The sequence below is a fragment of the Tiliqua scincoides genome, chromosome 4, assembly GCF_035046505.1.
Source record: "Tiliqua scincoides isolate rTilSci1 chromosome 4, rTilSci1.hap2, whole genome shotgun sequence".
Taxonomy (NCBI): Eukaryota; Metazoa; Chordata; class Lepidosauria; order Squamata; family Scincidae; genus Tiliqua; species Tiliqua scincoides.
In genome coordinates, this window is record NC_089824.1 from 134,844,520 (window position 1) to 134,864,076 (window position 19,557).

Genomic DNA, 19,557 nt, shown 5'->3' on the forward strand with positions numbered 1-19,557 from the left:
CAACTTTTTTAAAAACTTAGTTGCCTTCTGTAGGACTAGTTTTGATGCTCACTTCCTGAGCGTGTGACCCACACAAAGGCACACAGCATTCCCCTGATGTGGCCAGAGTGAGAATTTCCAGGTAGGCACATAAAGCTCACTTTCTTGAGGTCAATTTCTCAATTAATGATTGATGCAATGTGGGAGAAGACAAGCTGGATTTAAATGAAAGAGATAGTTTTATCATAGCTGAGCTTAATTCAGTTCAGTCTGCTCCCTGTTGCGTGGGAGGGATTTGATTGCCCAAACCAGCAGAAAGGTGCAGAATTAACTTTGCGCTGTTCTTTGGAGGAGCAACTCGAGCTTTCAGTCCTGGTGTAGGAGGCTAAACCATCTTGCCTCCTCCAAACTGGAAAAAAAGCAGATGGCACTCCAGCATGGTTATATTGATCAGGGGTTGAAAATGCTGACTCCTAGGAGACGATCACGACTCATACACAGAAATTTCCTCTGTGGTATTGCTGCTCTTTCACCCAGTCTTAATGCCTTCTCTTGTATGTTTATAGCATTTCACAAAAAAAGAGTCTTTCATGCTTGACATCAGGAATCAACACCCAGCTTTTTCATGGCCCTTCCATGCTTCCCTGCATCAGATTCTTGGTAGGGTGTAGTTGAGACTATACAGCTGTATAATACTTATGGGACACCTCTATTGAGTTTTAGTGCATTTGAAGTACTTCACATACATTATCTCAGGAATCTTTACAGTAGCCTGGTACAGTGGGCCTCCATGATTATTTCCATAATGTGGTAGGAGGTAGTGGCTCGCTTAACAGCAAGTAATGAATTCATGACTGAGATTCCGCTCAATCTAGGGGCCTCCCAGCTCACACTTAGGCCAGAATTAGAGAGACATATAGCTGTTCTTTCTACCACAGTTGTGTTCCCGGGGGGGGGGGGATCGCTATGTTTTGCAGAGCACTTCAATGTGCCCTGTAAGCTGCTCCCCCTTGCTGTTGGAGATATTCCAGGCAGCAAGAGCAAAGCAGAGGTGACACTTCACCAGAACAGCTCCAATGGTGAGGAGGAGGGATGGCTTACATGGTGCATTGGGGCACCCTGCAAAACCCAGTGCTGTGCCCCCCTCTGGAAATGCTACTGCTACCCCATAATACGTAATAAACTACTTCATTGCCTGACACTTATGTAGGCAGGGAAAGTAATGATGTTGTGCCATGCCTTTTATGGTACTAGGTGTTACAAGAGGAGAGACAAAGCTGGCTCAAGTCTTCCCAGCACCTGAGCCGGTATGCTCAGTGTCAGCTGCCCTTTTCTGATGGCACACCAGGTACTTCCTCTGTTGCTATTCCCACTCCCCAGAATTGAAAATGAAGAAGAGTTTGAAGCAGAAGAGGAAGTGTGGAGGAGAGGAAATTGGTGGGCTAGCTCTCCACTCAACCAACTTCTCATGGATGGGACAGCCCTGGGGAGAGAGGCAAGGTTATGTGGGCAGCAACTCTGTAACTTCGAAAGCATCTACTTCTAGTTTCAGCCACCACAGTATACCACACTCTGAGATCAATGGCTTTAAAAACCAGGAAAAGGCAAAGTGAGATTTAATCTACACAATTAGGTTAATTAGCTGTCTTTTGGGAGCTTGCTGAAGAACACTTTTTTCAGAGGGCCTTTGATGCAGTGTTTGATGCTGCCTACCCTTCTTCTGTTTGTCACGATGATTCTGCTGCTGTTGACTAGGATCATTTTATGGATTTTTTTTATTTGACTTCTCTGTTTTGTTGGCCATGGCGTTGATTGTTTTATGTCATAAGCCACAACGAACTGTTATGGAAAGCATTATGAAAATCTTTTAAATACATAATAAGCAATTAATTAAGCAAATAGGCTCCTTCAGGACCAAAGGGAAGCATATTAAAATTGTAAATAGATCCATGATCAACAATTCCTTTCATGATGTCTTCCATGATAGTTTTTACATTCTTATTAATAATGCGTGTGACACTAATACCAATCATATTTGCAAATGTAAAATGTTGAAATAATTGTCTAGTAATAAAATTGTTTCCATCAGCAAAATGCTTTAAAGGAATTGCTAAAGAGCATTATGTTTAAGGTTCTGGTCCTATTTGGACATTGCACTGATAGCACACTGATGCTAGCACACTGTCCAGTGTATCCTAAACCAGTCCAGAGTCCAGAAAGAGGGAACAAGAGGAACTCTATGCTGGCACAACCCTCCCCTGAATAATGCCTCCAGCATCTACAAAAATCCTGACACAGCCCATCAATCATGATGCCAACCTTCATGTCTGTGTGATGTTGGCATGACTGCAGCCCAACATGCAAGGGGTCAATCACTGCACCTACCCAGACCCAATGTTGGTGAGCAGGGAAGCCCCATCAAGGCAAGCCAACTAGGGGGCAGAGGCAGGTAATAGTCCAATGAACTATTGTCACCACTCAGTGACACGATTCAGCACTCACCACAGGGGTGACACCACTCCAGCCCCTAGGAACAAGTAGCACAACAACTGTCACCACCATCAAACATGGGGAGATGCCATCACACACACACACACACACCACAACATCCCTAGCCCCTACAGTAGGGGTTCCCAAATATGTGTTGTGACGCCTTAGGCCGGTGTTGCAGCACACTCACAGGGGCTCTGTGGGATGGCCACCATGACCCCTCCTACCTGTTCCCTTGGGTGTTGCCATCTTGGATACCACAAAATTGCTTGAGATTTAAGCACCACCGTCTTGGATCTTTCAAGATCCAAGATGGTGGCACCCGCTATGCCAAGAAGAAGCTGCGGGGGCACCATGACACCAGTGAGTTTGGGAACCACTAACCGATAGGAACTACTGTGGCACAGAGGGCAAAGCATCTAAAGCAAGATAATTGCTAGGAATCTCAGCACCTAGGGCTCGTCTCCTTATGCCATGCATGGACACATATGTCCAAGAAATACCTTTTTGATTACAACAAGCAAAGATTGGAAAGTGTCTCCTTTAGAAGAGGGCAGTCATGTGAAAGAAACACATAGGCCTCTCCATGGCAACACTTTGACTCCCTGCAGGGGAGTTGCTAGCTGGAAGAAACTCTTCAGTCAGGGTCAGGACTGGAACAAGCCACAAGTTGGGCCTCAAGAGCACTTAGGCAAAGCTGAGGCCTGGTAGCTCACTAAACATGCACACAGGCTATGAGCCAGGAAAGAAGGTTTGAGACCAGACAAGGGACTTGTCCTAACCTACAAGGCACATCTCTTGCCCACATGACCAGAAACATCCATGGGAGGAACAAAAGAAGATGAGACTAGAATCCCCATCCTGCTACTCCATAAACCAGTTCACTAACCACCCAGTCACAACATGAGACACGTGCAGAGTGCTTCATCTGGCTTTTAACACCCTGCATCACCACAATCAGGCACACCCGACTGGGAGGCAGTAGCACATGGACCTATCAGAGGGAGCACTTTATGGACCAATCAGTGGGCTGGCATGTGACACACGGCTCTGTTGCAACAGTCTGCCAAGCTAACCACACCATCACACACTATCACTTTAGTAGCATTGCTGCACCTACTAGCATAAATGTTAGTATGCCCCCCCCACCTTATTGACCATGGTAGCAAAAAAATATGTGGCTCGTGACCACAGAGGAACACCTCCCTATTGGAACTCAAGGAGTCCTGGAGCAAGGATGCTGTGGACTCTGGGAGCAGAGAGGTCCCATCCCTGCAGAGTCCCATGCTGAGGCAAGAAACAACTGAGGATGGTAATGCTGTGGGGGATAGGATCAGACAGTGCAAAACCAGAGGAATTCTGACAAGTGTTTGGCCAGTAGAGCCAATGGGTGTGGTCTGTGGCATTCACTAAGGGAGAGCAGACATCCCCTGCTCTTAACTGTAGCAAAAGGAAGAGATGTTTAGGCAACATAATTTGTTACAAAGATACACTTGACAATCCTGAAGCGTTGGGGGGAGGGGTGATAAAGACATGACATACATGCAGCGTCTGTGTGTGGCGGCATGGAATTCCCTCCTTTGCTTACCTCTGTGTCCTTGCTTGGTCTGTTAGGGTGATAAGGCTCCCATTGGGTGGCCGTCTGGGGGCAAAACACCTGCAATCAGAATGGTGAGAAGACAACAGTTAACACCTGCCTGCCCCAGTTCTGTAGGATTAGATTCAGGTGCAGTGGTGTAGCTGAGGAGTGGGGGGTCCTTTGCCCTGGGTACCACACCTTGAGGGGGTGTCAAAGGAATTTTCAATATCAGAAATGCCTTTCTAAGGCTTCCAGGAGGTGGTCTGAGGCCTGTGGGGCTATATGGAGGGTATGGGGCATGTTAAAGGTTTATGGGTGCCAGATGCACTGGCTACATCACTGTTTAGGTGTGTGTCACTTGGAGGGGAGTCATTTGGGATATGGTGTATGTCAACTCCTCTTCATCCCTTCTGTGTCCCACATCCCGCCCAATTCCTCCCTGCTGGTAAGAGTTGCACCAATGTCTGAATTATGCTAACGTGTCATTGTACCAGTGTCTGGGGCTCATCTGCTAGTAGGCCAGTTACTGCACCAGTGCTCAGAGACATAGGCCATGATGTCTGCTGCATCACTAGTACAGGCTTGGGTTGTTACTCCTACATGTAAGTGTGCCTGAGAGTGTGGCTTTAAAATGCACTTTAGCACAACACATTTGTTTCTTTTAACACAGCTTTATTCCAAAGGAGCTCAACATCTTCTGTTGCACATCAGTGAAAGTTTACAAATGAGGTGTGAAGCCACACTCTTTATTGTACGTGGTTTGCTAATTCCCTTATGGTTACATAAAGCCTGCTATGAATTGCCAGCTTGATTGTATTTACTGGTGATGTAAGAAGCTTGTGCTGTGACACATAAGCAGTTAAAAGTGTAATTTTATTCACCCATCAGTAAACCTCTTATTGTTTTTCTCTGTTGTACATAGTGACTAATCATCCTAATGTCTATTATTAATGGAGAATTGCTGGAGTGGAAGCAAAACCCACATCTGCTTTTGAAAGAATGCAGCTATTTAGGATTTGAATTAGAGGTACTGTGAAAGCAAGGGTGACAGATGTCCAGCAGACTCTCTCAATATAGCCAAAAGAAAGCTAGCAAGAGACCCTCACAGGAACATGGAAGCTATTTAATAGTAAAGTGATGTAACCCAACAAGTATGCCATAGTTGTTGAGGATCCTTTGTTCCTTCTAATCCATGGGGTCTAAACTGGATTAAATCCACATATGCTAGTGCAATTGGTTTATAGTACTTTTGGCACACATGGCCCGGGCAGTTGGAGGTTGTGACACTCTGGGCGCAATCCTAACCAACTTTCCAGCACTGGCATAGCTATGCCAGTGTGGCATATGCTGCATCCTGCAGTTGGGGGAGGGGCAGTCACGGAGGCCTCCTCAAGGTAAGGAAATGTTTATTCCCTTACCTCAGAGTTGCATTGCCTTTACTGGTGCTAGAAAGTTGGTTAGAATTGTGCCTTCTGAGTCAGAAGAAGAGCTGATGAGCTTAGCTGTGGCATAAAATCATGCTGATTGGGGAAGTAAGACAGACATGCCCTTTGGAGTGCAATCCCAGTCAAGTTTACTTGGGAGTAAGTCCCATTTTGTTTAGTGGATCTTGTTCCCAGGTAAGTGCGCATAGGGTTATGCTATAAGGAGAACAAGTTAACCCTGCACCAGTTCAGATCAGTCCTAGGCAGCAGAGCTTGGAGAAGACTACGCTGCAGTTACTTTGCACTTCAGAGTAACAACATCAGTTAAATGTTCAGCTCTTCTTCCAGTTTAATCAATCTGAATTAGGCAGAACATACAAAGTCTACATTCCTGCCTGCCCCTCCAGCCTTCCCTTCTGGCTAGCTAGACACGAATGTTAATTACTAATAATAAACCTGTTGTCACTTACCCTGGCAGGACCAGCCGTATAAGGAAGCAAACTGAAGTGGATACTTCAGGCAGTGGATAATCCAAGGACAGGGGAGGAGATGGCTGCTACCTTCGCCTGCCTGACAGCCAGCCACTACAGCCCTCAGGTACTTGACTCACCAACAGCATGTGGATAGCAGCTCTGTTTGCAGGGCTGGCTTTAAACCAATTGGACCCATTGCTCCCAGTTGGGCCCTGCACCTAAGGGGGTGCTGTGCCAGGGTAATCTGCTTTAGGGCGCATTCCTAACCAACTTTCCAGCACTGGCATAGCTGTGCCAGTGGGGCATTTGCTGCATCCTGCAATTGGGGGTAGTTACAATTGGAGGCCTTTTCAATTGGAGGCCTTTTCAAGGTATGGCAATGTTTGTTCTGTTACCTCCCAGTTGCATTGCCCTTATCTCAGTGCGGGTATACTCAGAAGTAAGTCCTATTTTGTTCAATGGGGCTTACTCTCAAGAAAGTGTGTTTAGGATTGCAGCCTAAGTCTTGTAAAATACACACAGTGGATCCATTGCAATGAACCTAACACCACATTGCAGGTTTATAGAGAACCACAATGATTTTGTCTGTTGAGCTCTTAAAAAGTCAGTAGTGTTCGTTTACACTGCTTATATTTTTAATTTTTTTAATGTACTTGAATTGCATAATATGTTAAATAATTATAGAACAGTGTAATCTGGGCCTCCACAAAAATGTTTCCAGTGGGGATCCACAGCTTCTAAGGCTGGTCCTGCCTTGGTGTGTTGTATTTGAAAAGGCAAGACAGAACATAATGGAGGGGAGAAGGGTAGTCTCTCCTTCAAACTTCCTTTTCTGCTTTGTCTTCCTGACCCCTTTCAAATACAGCAGTGGTTCTCAAAATTTTTGGCCCCAGGACCCACTTTTTAAGAATGACAATCTGTTGGGACCCACTGGAAGTGATGCCATTAAACTGGAAGTGATGTCCTTGCCAGAAGTGACATCATCAATGTAGGCTTCAAACCTAAGCCACAATAAACCAAAGGTCCCATTACACAGTGCTCTCATACTGTTATTTTGCATAGCTCAGAATTCAAACATTCCAGCTAAGAAGTCAAAGCAGAATGCAAACTTGGATCCTTCTCCAGCCACACAGCCCTCCCCTCCTTTCCAGCATCTCATCTTCCTACCTACTCAGAGCAAAGCATCCTGCCTCTTTCCTACTAGGAGCCTGCCCTGCCCAGCAGCTCTCTATTCTGTATTTTCAACAGCAGTTGTGCTAGGTACTATGTGACCCACCTGAAATTGGCTTGCAACCCATAGTTTGAGAAACACTGTTTTAGATGCCCTAGAGGTTACTGTCTGATTTATGAATGCCAATGGGGCTAGCTATAATGGTGACTGGGCAGTAGTGCTCCCCCCTCTGTAACTTGTTAAACCCTTGATGCACATAGTCTAATCTGCCCTATCAGTTTTATAAACCACCAAATATTGGGTCACAACTACCTGTTGGTCCCGGGCCCATAGTTTGAGAACAATGAAGAATCACACAGAATAGAGTGGCTTCTGGGCACTATTGTTGAGCAGGAGGCCAGAGCCGAGGCGGAGGGGTCAGCCTTTGGCACTCCATCACAGGACCCCTAAGGTCTTGGACTGACACTGGAATGGGCTACGCTAGCTGTCCAATCAAGTGGCAAAGCACAGAGGTTACCTCTGTAGTGAGCACTAGAGCAGCACTCGTACACTGGAGTTGCTTTGTAACACATCTTCCGAAAGTGTGACCACACCTGAGGGCCCAATCCGATCCAATTTTCCAGTGTCGGTGCAGCTGTGCCAATGGGGAGTGCACTGCATCTTGTGGTGGGGCAGCTGTCACAGAGGCCTCCGTAAGGAATGGGAACATTTGTTCCTTTACCTTGGGGTTGCATTGCGACTGTGCTGGTGCCGGAAAATTGGATAGGATTGGGCCCTGATTTATGGATTTCAGCCTGAGCCTCACATAAATCATTGGGGCTAAAGAGATTTAAATCCAAGTTGCCCAACTTTACTATGAATTTGGGCTAGAAGGCCAATGACTTGTCTGAGACAGGTGGAGGCCTTTCCGATGTATTAAAAATTTGTTAATTTATGGTCCTGCTTTCTATTCTGAAGCCATTTGAACAACTTGGGGCCGTATCCTATTCCAGTTTTCTAGAACTGATGCTGCTATGCCAATGGGGTGTATATTGCATCCTGCATTGAGGGGGCAGTCACGGAGGCCTGTCATGGAGGTAAGGGAATTTGTTCTCATACCTTGGTCCTGCATTTTAATTGCATTGGTACTAGAAAGTTGGATAGGATTGGGCCCTTGGATGGTATGGGTCAAAGTAAATATATGGGCAGTCCTGCTTTGCAGGGTTGCCAAGTTGTATTAAAGCCCAATCCTATGCATGTCTGCTCAGAATTAAGTCACATTACAGTTAATGGGGCTTACTCAAAAGTGTGGTTAGCTTTTGCACCTTAATCTTTTTGCATTTTTATATCACACTTCTCCAAGGAGCTCCGGGTGTTCCTCCCCTCCTTTTATCCTCACAACACCCCTATGAGGTAGGTGAGAGAGAGTGCCTGGCCCCAGGTCACCCAGGAAGCTTCATGGCTGAGTGGGGATTTTGAACCTGGATCTCCTTTAAACCTTTGAAAGGGCTTCTGCATCAGAGTGGCGCAGGCAAGAAAATTCCAGAACTGGTGGTTTGTCCTAACCCAAACATACACATCCCGCCCCAGTGGTACGGTGTGGGAAAAGTTCTCTCAGTTGAGGTGTGCGCAGTGTGAAAGGAAAGCAGTGCTCTCTAAACATGCTCAGGGGCACTCTTTTTTTTCTCTAGCAGGAAAGGTGACTGAGTAAGGTCAATGTGGCAGCAGGCATGAGCCTTGCTATGCAAAACCAGTCCTGCTGGAGGCTGGCTGGCTGGCTGGGCTCCACCGCAGCTCCCTCTCCCGCCCTGCGCCTGACACAGGAGGGTGCTTGGCTGCTGCAGGAGCCATTCTGGGGTGCGAGCCTTGGCCACACCCCCTCCAAAGTCAAGCCCCTCCCCTTTAAGCTGGGGGATGGGGAGGAAGGATGACGAGTGTCAGCAGAAGGAGCCACTGAGAGAATCCCTGGGCTCAAGGAGCAGGAGCCCTCCTGCTTGGCTTTCCCTTTAAGGCCCAAGCCAGGAGAGAACCGCCCCCTCCCTCCCACACTTGCCCAGGAGGCGGGCCGAGAGAGAGGCAGGCACCAGCCCTGCTCTGCACGGGCACGTTCTGCTGCCTGCCTCCCTTCCCGGGCTGCGCTGGCACTCGGAGCCGCCTTGCAGACCGCAGCCAGGTGGCCCGCCCGTCAGTCAGCCCACTTTGCCCGCGGGTCGGCGAGGCGGGAAGGAGCCCCTCCTCTCCGCCCTTGGCTTGCTGCAGCCCGCTGCGGGGATGTACCATTGCTATGGCGAGGAGGCTCTTCCCGGGGGCCTGGCTCAGGAAGCCCTACTACAACCAGGTAGGCAGGCAGGCAGGCCGGCCGGCTCCCTGGCAGGGCAGGGCAGGGTGGGCTAGAGGGACCGGCACTGCGGTCGGGAGAGCGGGTAGGCGTCCCCCACGCTCCGGGAAGACGCTGGTTGGGAAGGAGGCGGTGCAGCTGGCTGGCAGGCGCGCCGAGGGGGAAGGCGCTGGGGTTGGGACCTGGGCGCCCCTGGGCGCTGCTTCCGCATACTCTGGGGAAGGGCCCGCTGGAAAGGGTCCTCCCACCCGCTGAGGAAGGCGCCTTGGCTGCCAGCAGCCGTTCAGACCCACCCCAGCCCCCTTCTTTCCTGTTGAGTTCTGTGCCCCTTGCAAGGGAGACCCTTTGCAAGAGAGGGGGTGGGTCTGTGCCCCTTGCAAGAGGGGGGTTCTGTGCCCCTTGCAAGGGTCTGTACTCTTTGCAAGAGGTCTGTGCCCCTTTCAAGCGAGACCCTTTGCAAGGGGGGGCTTTGTGCCCTATGCAAGGTTCTGTACCCTTTGCAGTGGGAGAGAGTGGGGATTTTTATGGGGGGGGGGGAAGGGTTGTTGGCTTATTGCATCTGTTATTAGGCCCTATGGAGGAGAGCAGAGAGACTGGCAGCCCAATCCTTCTCCACTCATTTTTTCTTCCTCCTTCCAGCCCTTCCTCTTCCTCCTCCCTCCCCCCCTTTTTCTTCCCAGTACCAGCTGTCTTGGAGTCAAGTAATGGGTGCCCCCTCAGTGCTCTGCTTGACTTCTCTGTCATGTGATGGACATCTCCAAAGGGCTCTGACAATGAATTTGGGCCGCTTTCCGTACTTGCACTGGGTTGCTGCCTTCTGCAGTTCAGTGCTTTGAAGGGATTTTGCTCTGGCAGGCTGCAGGGTAAACAGGGAGGTAGCAGGCATTGGGGATCTCTAATCCTGCAGAGGGGCTGTTGCAGGAAATAATGAAGTGTTCTGCTACTTCATCACACTCTTTACATGTTTTATGTATAAAAAATGTGTGTCGGCATATCATCATAAACGAAATGTATCTTATCTCTGCAGCCTGCTTTTTATTGCACCTCTGCTTCTAATCGCTTATCTACTTTTAGACTCATAGCATAGATGCTATAGCGGGACATCTGTGCTTTCAATGATTAGAAGAACCAGCATTGCCAAGATCTCAAGCTACTATAACTGAATATGGGAGTTGGAAGGCTCTTCACAGAGCATATAGCACAGATCCTATTCTGAAGTATCAGCTCACTAGAATCAGATGAGAAGCTACCAAGGAGGGGAATTCCACAGGTTACTCTGTTGTACTCGTAGTCTGAAACATTTCTCATAACATTTATACTCTAACATTGTTGTCACTGAAACCCAACTTTGTTTTGAGCTTTAACATTAAAAAATGTTGCAGTAACGGGGCTTTCCTTACTGTTTAACTTTTTTTTACACAGCATGGTAAAGAACTGAGGCTACGTAGTCTACACCTCCATTCATGCCTCTCCTACTTAATTTTTTGGAGGATATGTTTTCAATTAGGTTTTCCAAGGAAGTAAAGGAAAGCAGAACCTTGTGTGCCTTGCTACTCAAGGGTAGACGTGACTCATTACATATAGATGGGATAGTACTGTTTCAAGGTTTGTAGGTATTCCATCAAAATGCTCTCTTAATGTTGTCCTGACTCTCTGATATTTTATCTTCTGATTTAACAGTATTTGTTCCCTGCCTTTCCCTTCCTAGAATGCATATGGGGGGCAAGTACAATGTCATCTGGTAGGAAGATGAAACTGACCTAACATTCATACTCTTCTTCTCTGTGGGTGTGTGTACCTGCTCTTCTTTTCTCCCCCTCCCTTTTAACAGTGGAGATAACAGGAAACCAAAGAGCAACCCACAGCCTTAAAAACTGAAATCCACCCCCCCCCCCATGAAATCGCAGGTGTCAAGAGTTGCCATCTAGGAGGCTTGAAGACTTGCAGCCAGAGCAAATGTTACTTTTAACCCATGGTTTGATGTCTTCAATCTGTGTGTTTTTAGTGGCTTTTTTCTTTGTTGTCTGATTGCAATTCCAATAACTGACCCTGTCAGTCACACATTTTTCTGTTTAACTGACAGGACTCCTTTGTTGTACTTCCCTGCCCTCAATGATTATAATCTTTTCAACTTGGTTTGAGTAATGTATGATAGGGATGTGTGTTCAGAAGTAGACCTTAATACCTTTACAAGATGACTGATGCAGTCAGGCGTGAGGCCTGAAGAGATTTCTCTCAGTCAGGGTGACTTTTGATTGTGTGTTCAAGTGGAATACAATCATAGAACAAATCTGAAGTGAGTGAGTTTCCTCATCATAATTGAACATTTTGTTCTGGCTTTTACACAAGCTTCCCTGGGTTGGCATGGTACAATAGAAAGCATTCTACCTACAAATATTTTTAATAACTTTTTTTGCAAAAGTATACAAGTTGATACTTGATAGGGGAGTTTATCTGTGAGTGATATGAATGTGAACCCAGTAGCTTGCTACATTTGCTAAGCAGGAGTTTGCACAATAGTCACCATAGCAAGAATGTGGGTGGAGGAGATGCTTATGCATTTTTTTCAGCAACATATTGAAGTTTGAGTATGAGAGATGTGGTCTTTAAGAAGCATATTTGGATCCCTTGAATGACTGAGGTAGTAATTTGGCTACCTGAGGGAAAGCCATTTGGATTCCCTTCAATTCCTGAGGTTGACCATGAAGAAGCTGTTTAAAAAGGCCCTGGGCTCAAAAGCATTGCTAAAGCTCCAAAAATAATGATTGCTACATACCCCCATCTATTAAAGGCTGTATTATATCAAATGAAGTTTTATTGGCTATTACTATTTAATTTTCCCATTGCAGGATGGCGAACTAAATCCTTTACAACATGCTTAAGATTTCCTTAGGTGCTAAAGTCTAGCTCAGGAGTGTCCAAACTTTTTGGCAGGAGGCCACATCATCTTTCTGACACTGTGTTGGGAGCCTGGAAAAAAGATTTTATTTACATTTAAAATTTGAATTACATAAATGAATATATTAGAGTTGGAACTTACATGAATTAGTGAAGGTCTCACGATAATTATATGATTTAATGAAGGTCTCAAGGCTTATAAAAGACTTTGTGCAAAGCAAGGCTGGCCTTCCTTTGCTACTGCTTCACAGATGTGAAACAGCAAGCAGTGGAGGGAGCCTGCAACTCGCACAATTGGTCAGTTGTCCCTCACGCTGAGAGTAGTCGTATCTGGCCAACGTGGGCTCCAGCAAGTCTCCAGAGGGACAGAGGCTCATTGGAGACTAGGGGCTCCTTGTGGGCTAGTTTGGGGGTCCCCAAGGGCTGCAAGTGGCCCCTGCGCTGGGGTTTGGGCACTCCTGGTCTAGCTGATTGGCTCCAATTCATTCCAGCTGCCCAAATAATGGAGTGGGGGGGGGAACAAGAGATGAATTTGTGCAATTGATTAGGCTGTGTTAAACCAAACTCTCTTTTTCATACAAGGTCAAGCTCTGAATAGGGAGCAAGATACTTCAATACTATTATTTTTGGTAGGCCTATTCTAAAAATAAACAGCATTAACAAAGATCTATATTTTGCTCTGGGCTAGAACTATATCTTGCTCTGTATTGGGAGCTTCTTACTCAACGTGTACATTTACATATGGTGTGGGTAGGAGTGAACATAGATACATAGTAGTCATAAAATGATTGAGCACATACATTTTTCCCCTCACTTGTAAAGCAGAAATAATAAGTGCTAACTTTGAAGAGTGAATAAGTTTTTGATGAATGGTAACATAGTTGCAAATTATAGGTTTGAGGTTTTCCCCCGGTTATGCCTTTGTCCTGTATTTTGCATTGTGACTTGTTTTTCTTCTCTGTGTAAAGACTGTAAGCCTTTCTTCCCTGTGCAAATCTAAAATAATTGAATCTTTTCTTCATTCTCTCTTCCCTCAGGTTTTCAAAAGTTTATGTCCATAATATAATTTCAGATCCTTTGCCTCTCCTGATGCACAAATGCTTTTAAAATTCCCCTAATTCAGTGAAGCATTGAAACAACCATTCATGATAATTTACCATTTTTCCTCAGTTATTATATTTACATTTGCTTCTCTGTTTTAACACTCTAAAAAAAATATTTTAGGGTTTTATAATTGACAACTGCATTTGTTTCCGCCCTGGATGGTTAACTTCTGTAATGCTAACTTTGTAGAAGCATCTTTTGTGTTTCTAATGTCACTGTCCTTGGGGTAGAGAGTTCTGCTGTTGTCATGAGCTTCAAAAAAATATAATTTTGGAAAAGGTATGCAAGTTTTCAATCTACATAGAGTTGCTTTTAGGAATTTTGTTTCTAAAAAAAATGTAATTATGTAGCCTCATTGCATTAGTCTTATGTTGTGATGGTATGGATATAGATCAGGATATACAACATAAGGCCTGCCAACACACTTTGAGCTGCCCGCATTCCCCTCACCAAGCCTTCTCCAAAGCCTCATGGAGCTGGCCTTTGAAGGCACATCACTAGGCAGTGAGGGTGGAAAGTCAGTGTGAAGATTTTAGCAGCTCTGAGTGTCTTACTGTGGGCTCTTTGTTGGGCTGGGGTGGGGGAAGGTGTTGATGGGTCCCCATGATATAGAGGAGGAGATGCACATTCTCCATGTTCTGGGATTGCTGTTTGGTGGGTTCAGCCTCATTGGGCAGAAGCAGATGAGCGAGAGATGAGCTTGACTGCAAAAGAAACGAAGAGGATATCAATTTCAAAATTTGAATTAAAGGTTCCTTAGGAGAAACAAAGGTGATGGTGAATGGAAAAAGCATCATGCTGTGCAAAGATACAAAAGCTCTAGGGGCAGGGTTCCCGAAGGGCATTCATTTTCAAAAGTACTCACTTGTACACTGTTTCAAGTCCTGCTATTCTAGCACTTTTCACCTAAAGTACCTCCTGCATTCCCTTTTGAGATAGATTCTTCTGAGTCCACATGCATGGCATTGGGCTGCAAGACCGATGTGTGTGACTCTGAAACTAAGGTTGAGGTAGCCTCAAAGAGGGCTCATTTTTACTTTTATCTTAATTTTAAGAAAAGAAAAAAGCTATCTTTACGTTTAAAAGTACGTAGCTATGTTACTGCACAGGACAGTGGCTGATCATGACACTGTTTTTCGATATTCTATAACCCTGTTCTAGGCTATAGGAATCTAAATGGGTTCAAGAGGGCAATAAACATACAGTACAATACTCCTGTTATGCTAACACTGCAGGCTGAAAGGGTATGGGGAAAGTTTGAGTTTTCAGTGCAGTTCTGTTTTCTTTCAACATAAACCAAAATGCAATCTTTTAAATGGCAGAAACCTTGCAAGTATTCTGCGGATAGCAACAAGCAAAATAGCACCAGAAATAGGCAATCTTCTTAGAAGAGGAGTCATGCTTCTCACTAACAATGTAAATGTGAATTAAAAATTGCTGCAACTTCCTCTTTCACTTCAGTATCTTGCAACATGAATTCCAATCTTATGCAGGAATTCAGTGGGACTAGACTCTCTGGCATAGGACCCAATCTATATTTTTAGCAGAGTAAGGTGGTAGAATTCTTAACTGCAGGTGTGGAGTCATACTTTTGAATTTTCCTCCATGCAAGAGGTGTTCTGCAGGTAATAAACCAGTCTACATTGATCTTTTCAGTGTGCTCACTTCCTACAACAGCCATTTTCAATTTTTTTCAGCTCGTGGCACACTGACAAGGCACTAAAATTGTCAAGGCACACTACCAGTTTTTTACTTACATTAAATTATGTGTTATTGCCCCAGGAAATATTCCTGGGGAAGGGGGTGGGGTGGAGGACAAGAGGAGAGAGAAGTGCCAATTGCCTTCTTGTGTATTTGAGAAAAAAGAGTGCAACCAAAGCCCAAGCCTATCCATGCCTGCTCAGAAGTAAGCCCCATTATAGTCAATGGGGCTTACTCCCAGGTAAGTGTGAATGGGTAGCACCCCCAGAGCCCGATTCTATGCATGCCTGCTCAGAAGAAAGCCCCATTATAGTCAATGGGGCTTAGTCCCAGGTAAGTGTGGATGGGATAGCACCCCCAGAGCCCAATCCTATGCATGCCTGCTCAGAAGTAAGCCCCATTATAGTCAATGGGGCTTAGTCCCAGGTAAGTGTGGATGGGATAGCACCCCCAGAGCCCAATCCTATGCATGCCTGCTCAGAAGTAAGCCCCATTATAGTCAATGGGGCTTACTCCCAGGAAAGTGTAGATAGGATTGTGGCCCAGGGCCCTTCCTCTAAAAATGCAGGGAGGGTCGCTTTGGGGAGTTGCAGGCAAACTGGCAAGGAAAAGGGACTTTCAGGGACCCTGAAACCTTAGGTTGGGGGCCTCAGCAGACTCGCTCATTATGTACCTGCTTGCCTGCTTCTGGCTCCCTCTTCTCACTCACTCAGCAGCTCCCACCTCCTGGCTCCTCCAGGCTTCTCTTGTTGGCCAATCAGCATGCAGGCAGGCAACAGCCTCTTTCATGTCCAACCCTATGCATGTCTACTTAGAAGTATGCCCCATAGTAGACAATGGGGCTTACTCCCAGGAAAGTGAGGATCCAGTTGCAGCCTGAGTTATGCTCAGTAGCAGGAGCAAGCTCTAAGCGGACTCGAGCTGCTGCTGGGATGCAAAGTAGCCTCGACCAGTCCCTTCCCTGGCTGCTCCCTTGCTTGTACTGCCTGCCTCCTCTGATCCTGCGGCACACCTGAGGCAGCCTTGTGGCACACCAGTGTACCGCGTCACAGTAAGCGCTGTCCGTCTTGCAGGTAATTTTTTTAATGGTGAACATTCTGAAATACATCCTCACTCATGCAATAGGAAGTAGAACATTCAGTTTGCAACTGGATTTAATTGAATTTGTTGTAATTTCCTGCTGTGGAGTCCTGTTTGCAGCAATTTGTACTACACTGCCCAAGAAAGGAATTTAAAGTTTGTTTGTATAGCGAAAGTTATCTAATGAGATGTGTCTTTTCAAAACTAAGCTGTAAAATAAAGAGGCATAGCATCTCTAATACAGCCTTCTTTCTTGAAGGTAATTTAATATGGGACACAAGCTTTTTGTAGTTGATGTAGTATGGCCCTCTTGAGTTCATCAAAGTGGCCATTGGAGCTACTTGAGTTGTGCGCCTTTCGTACAGATTAAGAGTTGTCTTATTTAGAACACTTTTGACTACAAAATTGTATAAAGGATGCTGCTTGTTTGATTTTTTTTGCAGTCCAGTTCGCAGTTGGAAACACAAAGTGTTCACTTTGTTTATATGGGTTGTTTATATGGATTGATAATGTACCTTTAAAGGTGAAGGTGAACTTCTAGTTCAGTTTCTAGCATCTGCAAGCAGGTCTGGGAGATACGTGTCTAGAAAGCTGTTGCCACTCAGTGTATGCGGGAGGTACATACACGAATGTCTGACTCAATAAAAGATAGATGTGTGTGTTCATATATAAGTTTGTATATAAATTGTTTACATAGCACCACCAACATAAATGTAACAAAATTACAATATGATTGTATTCTACCAAATTCTGTTTGTTGCCTTCAATCAGTGATCTTGTTCAGGGAGAAAGGAAGTACTCGTGATTCCCCCCCCCCCATCTTGGGTTAATAAAAGAAAGTCAAAGTTAGAACCCATTAACTCTAACAGTTTGAGAGAACCCGTTCCTGTGGCTGAGTTCCTGTTTTCAAATCTCCCTTTTAAGATTGAATTCTTCCCCCTTTAATTGCAACTAAGAGGGTGTAGTTCTCAATTGTGAGTAACACTGAGCAGGGTGCTATTTAGTCATGATTTTAAACCTCATGGTGTCTCTCTAAAATACAGTACTCATGCTAAAAATGCAACACAGGAAAAATATCCAGATCTGTGATCAAGCTAGAGCAGTGGTTCTTAAACACCAGGACCCACCCTTTAGAATGACAACCTGTCAGAACCCACTGGATGTGGTGTTATGGCTGGAAATGACAACATCAAGTAGAAAAGTCTTAACACCCCAAATACAAATTTAAATTAGAAGTTAATTAAATTAACTTTTATAGTAAACATTCAAAACTTTATTTACAATGAAGAACCGTCCTGACCTTCCCAAGCAGTTGCTGATCTATTTAAAAAAAATTCCTCAAACACCCCAAAGGCTGCAATCTTATCCACACTTGCCCCAGAGTAAACCCCAATGACTATCAAAAGCATATACATAGTAGCCTATTAAAAGTACAAATCTGTAACATTGCTCCAAAGGCAGTCGCCTACCATGGTAGCTTCAAGTCTAAATATGTATTATATAATATATATTTTTATAATATAAAATTATAAATTACACATTGAAATGAATGGGGACCTACCGAGAATTGACTTGCGACCTACCTAGTGCATCCCAGCAGTTTGATAAACACTAAGCTAGAGTATTTATCTGCTGGAATCATTTGGCAATTTAGCACCGTTTAGGACTAGATTGTGTGTTGCTCTAAATAGGATTGCTGGTGATAAAATGCTCAGTGTTTATCAAATCACATTTTGCTTGTAAATCAGCCTTGCAATTTGCAACTTGCCTGCTCACCTGGGGCTAATAGCATTTCCCTTCATCCAGTGAGCATTCAAGTGGCAAATGTAGAAGCATGTCTCCTTGCCTGCCCTGGTACATCTGCTTGCTTGTATGATTCCTGATAACTGCCATAGATTCTGGTGTGTTGTCCTCTGCCATGGGGCCTTGGCTGCCAACTACATTTTCCTTCAGAGAGAGTGCCAAAGCTGTCTGCACCCAGAAGCTTCTACTGTGTTTCCCTGGTAGCAAGCAAAAGCTCACAAGAAACTAGGGTGGAAGAGAGGAAAGGATTTGATCAACCATAGCAGAGAGTTCACAACAGCCCAAGCATTAAATTGCAAGACCATTTAAAACTTATTTGTAGTCCAAGAATACAGTATTTGGATACAGTAGCTCTAAGCACCACACAATTCATCTCATTCTCCCTCTAGGTCTGGTACTAGTATCAATATGCTCTGGAACCTATCCAGACTCAACTTTTGCCAGAAGTGGTGCTTGTGGTGCATCCCACATGGTGAATAACTAATTACCATGCAGCAGAATATTGACTCTGTAAATGCCTTGTTAGGTATCCTCATACACTTTCTTTCATGCCTGTGTTCTCTGGCTCCTTTCCAAGAGGATTAGTGGGAATGAGAAGGGGGTGCAGGAAAGGAAAGCATATGCTGGTTTTGAAGCAATTTTATTCTTGTGTCACCTGCATCTTAAAATACTTCATTCTTTTCAGTAGTTATGTCTTTAACTAGAGCTTTCCAGGGAAGCGATGTGGAGTTAACTTTTATGGCTCTGTAAATAACCTCCTGTCAGTCAATACACCAGAGCAATTTTCTGTAGTATTTGCAGCTGCATATGTTTTTTCTTTTAACTTATGTGTAAGTGTGGTAGCGCTGTTAACAGAGAGACAAACTCATTTAAGCATCAGTACTAAAATCCACTTTAAAGTACAGTGGATATACTTTGGCCCGATGGGATCTGTGACACCTCTTGCCTGTGTTTGAGTGCAGAGTCCAGAATGCAATGGCTTGATAGTTGACTGGGACCTGGAAGGAGTCATTTAAATCAGGGGTGTCCAAAGTTTTTGGAAGGAGGTCCACATCATCCCTCTGACATTGTGTTGGGGGGAAAAATTAATTAATTTACATTTAAAATTTGAATAAATTTACATAAGTTTACATAAATGAATATATATTACAGATGAACTTATATGAATGGATGAAGGTCTTGCGATAGCTCAAGGCCTATAAAAGTCCTTGCACAAAGCAAGACCAGCCTTTCCTTTGCTGCTGCTTATGCATCATAGACGTGAAACAGTAAGCAATGGAGGGAGCCCTCATCCCACACAGCTCATGGGAGAGGCCAAACAGTTACCCTCATGCTGAGAGCAGTTGCGTCAGACTAGTGCGGGCGCCAACAAATCTCTGGAGGGCCAGAGGCTCATTAGAGTCCGCATTGAGAGGCCTTGAGGGCTGCAAGTGGCCCCAGGGCCGGGGTTTGGGCACCCCTGATTTAAATGAAGACTCTTTTAAACCATTTCCAGTGTTGCATATATGCAACAGGGATCAAATGTGTACACTTGTAGG

The 19,557-nt window shown here is 45.1% G+C and overlaps 1 protein-coding gene across 5 annotated transcripts in view; it reads left to right on the forward strand.

Annotated features, from left to right (window-relative positions):
* The first annotated feature begins 5,981 nt into the window (after positions 1–5,981).
* Positions 5,982–19,557, forward strand: part of DIPK1A (divergent protein kinase domain 1A) — a 29,769-nt gene continuing 16,193 nt past the window's right edge. Inside the window, exons 1-2 of one of the 5 annotated variants that reach the window (XM_066626624.1) lie at positions 5,982–6,069; positions 8,109–8,192. In XM_066626624.1, coding sequence (XP_066482721.1) covers positions 6,022–6,069; positions 8,109–8,192 — 132 coding nt within the window. In that variant the 5' untranslated portion in view covers positions 5,982–6,021. Of the gene's footprint in view, positions 6,070–8,073; positions 8,193–9,182; positions 9,434–19,557 lie in introns of those variants that run through there. The other 4 variants (XM_066626626.1, XM_066626629.1, XM_066626628.1 and 1 more) reach the window with 4 other exon arrangements.